This window comes from Empidonax traillii, unplaced genomic scaffold (genome assembly GCF_003031625.1).
Source record: "Empidonax traillii isolate 1590-97213 ecotype Southwest subspecies unplaced genomic scaffold, ASM303162v1 scaffold1574:size89603, whole genome shotgun sequence".
Taxonomy (NCBI): domain Eukaryota; kingdom Metazoa; phylum Chordata; class Aves; order Passeriformes; family Tyrannidae; genus Empidonax; species Empidonax traillii.
In genome coordinates, this window is record NW_020956767.1 from 1 (window position 1) to 3,600 (window position 3,600).

Consider the following 3,600-nt stretch of genomic DNA (forward strand, 5'->3'; position numbering starts at 1 on the left):
GTGGGATGGGGGAATGTGGGATGGGGGAATGTGGGATGGGGTCCCTCACCTGTCCAGCAGGACCTCGATGGTGAGTTGTTTGTATCTGTGGGGATGGTCAAGGGAAATGTGGGATCACAAACCCCTTGGAGCTGGGACAAGGAGCGCCAGGCACTGCCCAGACTCCGTGAGCCTCCCTGCTCCGGGATGGGGCACCTGTGCCAGGTGTGGTGAACGTGGGGGTCTCAACCCTGACCCCCTTCCATGATTCCCAGGTGTGATGAGCATGGGGGTCTCAGCCATGACCCTTCCATGATTCCCAGGTGTGATGAGCGTGGGGGTCTCAACCCTGACCCCCTTCCATGATTCCCAGGTGTGATGAGCGTGGGGGTCTCAGCCATGACCCTTCCATGATTCCCAGGAGCGTCCCAGCCCTGCAGCCCCAGCACCGAGGGGCTCCATCCCCGCTGGAGAGGCCCCTCCAACCCCGATCCCACCCTGGATCCCATGCCAGCCCCTGCAGCTGTGGATACTGGGTGAAGGTGAGTGGGATGCCGATCTGGTAGTCCCGGATGGCGTTGAGGACCCGCAGGTCCTGGCACATCCGCACGAAGCTCTCCGGGGGGAACTTGTCCAGGAAGCACTTCCCGAAGGAAGCTGCCTGTGGGATCAGGTGTGAGGGGGGAGGGAGGGAGGATCTTCGGCCTGCCCCTCCTCCCCCTCGCCCTGGCTCACCCTCAGCAGCGATTTCTGGGTGTGGGGTTCGTGCTCGTAGCCCGCGGCCTCGATGCACTGGCCCACGGCCTCGGGGAGCAGCTGCTGCTCCCGGATCTCCCGCAGGTACTCGTCGGCCTTCTGGCTCTCCTTCTGCAGGGACGGGGAATGGGAGACCCCCAGGAAAGGGGGACACGGAGCTCAGGACGGACCCCCAGGAATGGGGGACCCCTGGGAATGGGGACACAGAAGGCTCAGGAAGGACCCCCGGGATCCCCCCGCTCCCACTCCAGGAGGGGGGATGTACCTCGTACTCCTTCTGTGCCTCCAGCAGCAGAGCCCCCGGGGCCATGGAGGCAATCCGGAAGATTTCCTGGCTGGCCTCTGTGGGAATTGGGATCAAACACACCTGAGAGGCTGCTCTGGACCAGGGGTGTCACCTGCACCTGCTGGCACTGGTCCCACCTCCCTGTGTGCAGCACCAGGGAGAGCCCAGCACCATCCTGGTACAGGGACTGTGCAATGGGTTGGGTGGGAAAGGACCTCAAATCCAGTGCCACCCCGTGCCATGGGCAGGGACACCTTCCACTATCCCAGATTGCTCCAAGCCCTGTCCAACCTGACCTGGACACTCCTAGGGATGGGGCAGCCACACCCCAGGTGCCCAGCAGGGATGTGCCCCCCAGCCCATCTCACCTGGTATCTCGTGCAGGAACTCGTGGGAGGTGCGGGACAGGATCCGGACCCCGTCCAGCTCGGGCACCAGGTGGGAATCCTCATCCAGGACAAAGCTGTGCTCCCGCTAAGGGCTGGGGGGCACACGGCTCCGGGGGCAGCCCCAACCCCCCCACTGCTGAGGGACCACGGGGCTGGGAGTGCTCAGAGGGGAGGGTCCTTTCCTCCCCTTTTCCCTGCCAGGATGGGGCCAGGTATCCCTGTAAATACCTGTCTCTGGGACAGCAGAAGGAAGGACCTGGGAGGGAGTGGGGGGACTGGGAGCGTCCCATGGGACAGGGAAAGGGCCTGGGAGCGACTGTGGGGGCTGCAGAGCACTTTGTGGGGGCAGGAATCCCCCAACCACCCTGGGCAGGGCCAGTGCTCCCACCACAGGGAGTGGCACCCCCAGAACAGGGGGGCTTGGAGGGGTTGGGGGAGCTTTGGTGCTCCCCAGGAGCAGGGAGGGGAGAGGGATCCCAGCAGCACACGGTCACTGTCCTGTGCCCACCCTGGGGGGCTCCGGGGGGACCCCCGGGGACAGCAGTGACCGTGGCAGGCAGGAGTTCGGGCTGGGCTTTGGGAACATCCCCGGCCCCTCTTCCCAAAGGATACCGGATGCACTCCGAGGAATTCCCCACCACCATGAGCTGCCGCTCCCAGGCCACCACCACGGCTCGCTGCCGGCTGCGGGGCCGCGTGCACCTGGGGGACCCCACCCATGAACCCTGTCACCCCCACGGCTGGGGGGACACCAGGGGGACCCTGGGCACTGCCAGGGGCAGGGGTGGGGCAGGGACCACCCACTCACCAAACCATCTGCTTGGGGGGGGAGCGGACGGTGCTGTTGAACTCGCAGAGCTTCTCCTGGGGGAGAGAGGGGGGATCAGGGAACACACCTGGGCAGCTGGGGTGGGCCCCAGGAGCGTGGGAGCCAGGGATACACTCAGGGGAAGGACACCCCAAATTTCATTTTTTTTAAATCAAACTAAACCAAGTCCATTCTAATTCCAACTTAAGAAAATCAATACCAAGAAAAGAATTTCACTTGTGGAAAAAAAAAAAAAAACCACGCTACATTTCACATCTGGGCTTTGCTTAAGTCATAAAATCACTCATTAATTTTTTGCCTGATTATTTAAAATGTATCCCCACTGCTGTGGCTCCAGCAATTCAGACTTTGTACACTGCTGAACTCTCTCCTCAAACTTCCAATATGGCCACACTCAGACAATCCTTCCGTACATGATGCATATCATATGTTATATATTATATATTATATATATACATGGGCTCCTGCAGCCCTGCGCACGTGGGGGCCCCCAGTGCCCCCCCAGGCTCACCTTGAGCGTGGCCAGGCCCATCCAGATGTACCCAGAGTCGCAGAACAGGGCGAGGAGCCGGTGGTTGAAGGACACAGCCATGTGCAGGAACGGCCCTGCCGAGGGGCTCAGCCCAGGGGGAGTCTGGGCAGGACAGGAGGGGATGTGGGGACACTTCCTGGGGTCCCAGAGTGTCCCCCCTGGGTGGGGGGAACTGGGGAAAGGTCAGAGCTGGGGGGCCCTTCCCTCACCCCTCTGGGCAGGATGGGGCAGCAATGGGACAGCGGCAGGGAGGATCTGGGAGAGAGTGTGGAGGGCTGGGAGCATCCTGTGGGACAGGGAAAGGACCTGGGAACATCCCCTGGGACAGGGAAGGACCTGGGAGCATCCTGTGGGACAGAGAAGGACCTGGGAGCATCCCCTGGGACAGGGAAAGGACCTGGGAGCATCCTGTGGGACAGGGAAAGGACCTGGGAGCATCCTGTGGGACAGAGAAGGACCTGGGAGCATCCTGTGGGACAGGGAAAGGACCTGGGAGCATCCCCTGGGACAGGGAAGGACCTGGGAGCATCCTGTGGGACAGGACAGACAAGGGAAGGACCTGCCATGGAGCGTGGGGGCTGGGAGCATCCCATGAGACAGCAGGGACAGAGAAAGGACCTGGACACAGGGACAGGGCCCGCAGCACCCCCATTCCCACATTCCCATTCCCTCACCACACTGGAGCAGGAGGTGTTGTCCAGCAGGAAGAGCTCCGGTCCCACGGCCAGGAGCACCACGGTCACCCTGTCCTGGGACAGCACAGCCCAGCACGCTGGGGGCTGCTGCAGCCCTGGGGGACAGCGTGTGACAGGGGGCACAGGGGACACAG

At 62.6% G+C, this 3,600-nt stretch overlaps 1 protein-coding gene across 1 annotated transcript in view; it reads right to left on the minus strand.

Moving 5' to 3' along the window:
• Positions 1-37: 37 nt before the first annotated feature.
• Positions 38-3,600, minus strand: part of LOC114070477 (vacuolar protein sorting-associated protein 16 homolog) — a 6,685-nt gene continuing 3,122 nt past the window's right edge. Inside the window, exons 6-14 of the mRNA XM_027907915.1 lie at positions 3,446-3,592; positions 2,751-2,873; positions 2,219-2,274; positions 2,023-2,112; positions 1,390-1,484; positions 1,001-1,077; positions 715-846; positions 513-640; positions 38-85 (exon numbers count right to left, since the gene is read on the minus strand). Coding sequence (XP_027763716.1) covers positions 46-85; positions 513-640; positions 715-846; positions 1,001-1,077; positions 1,390-1,484; positions 2,023-2,112; positions 2,219-2,274; positions 2,751-2,873; positions 3,446-3,592 — 888 coding nt within the window. The 3' untranslated portion in view covers positions 38-45. The remainder of the gene's footprint in view (positions 86-512; positions 641-714; positions 847-1,000; positions 1,078-1,389; positions 1,485-2,022; positions 2,113-2,218; positions 2,275-2,750; positions 2,874-3,445; positions 3,593-3,600) is intronic.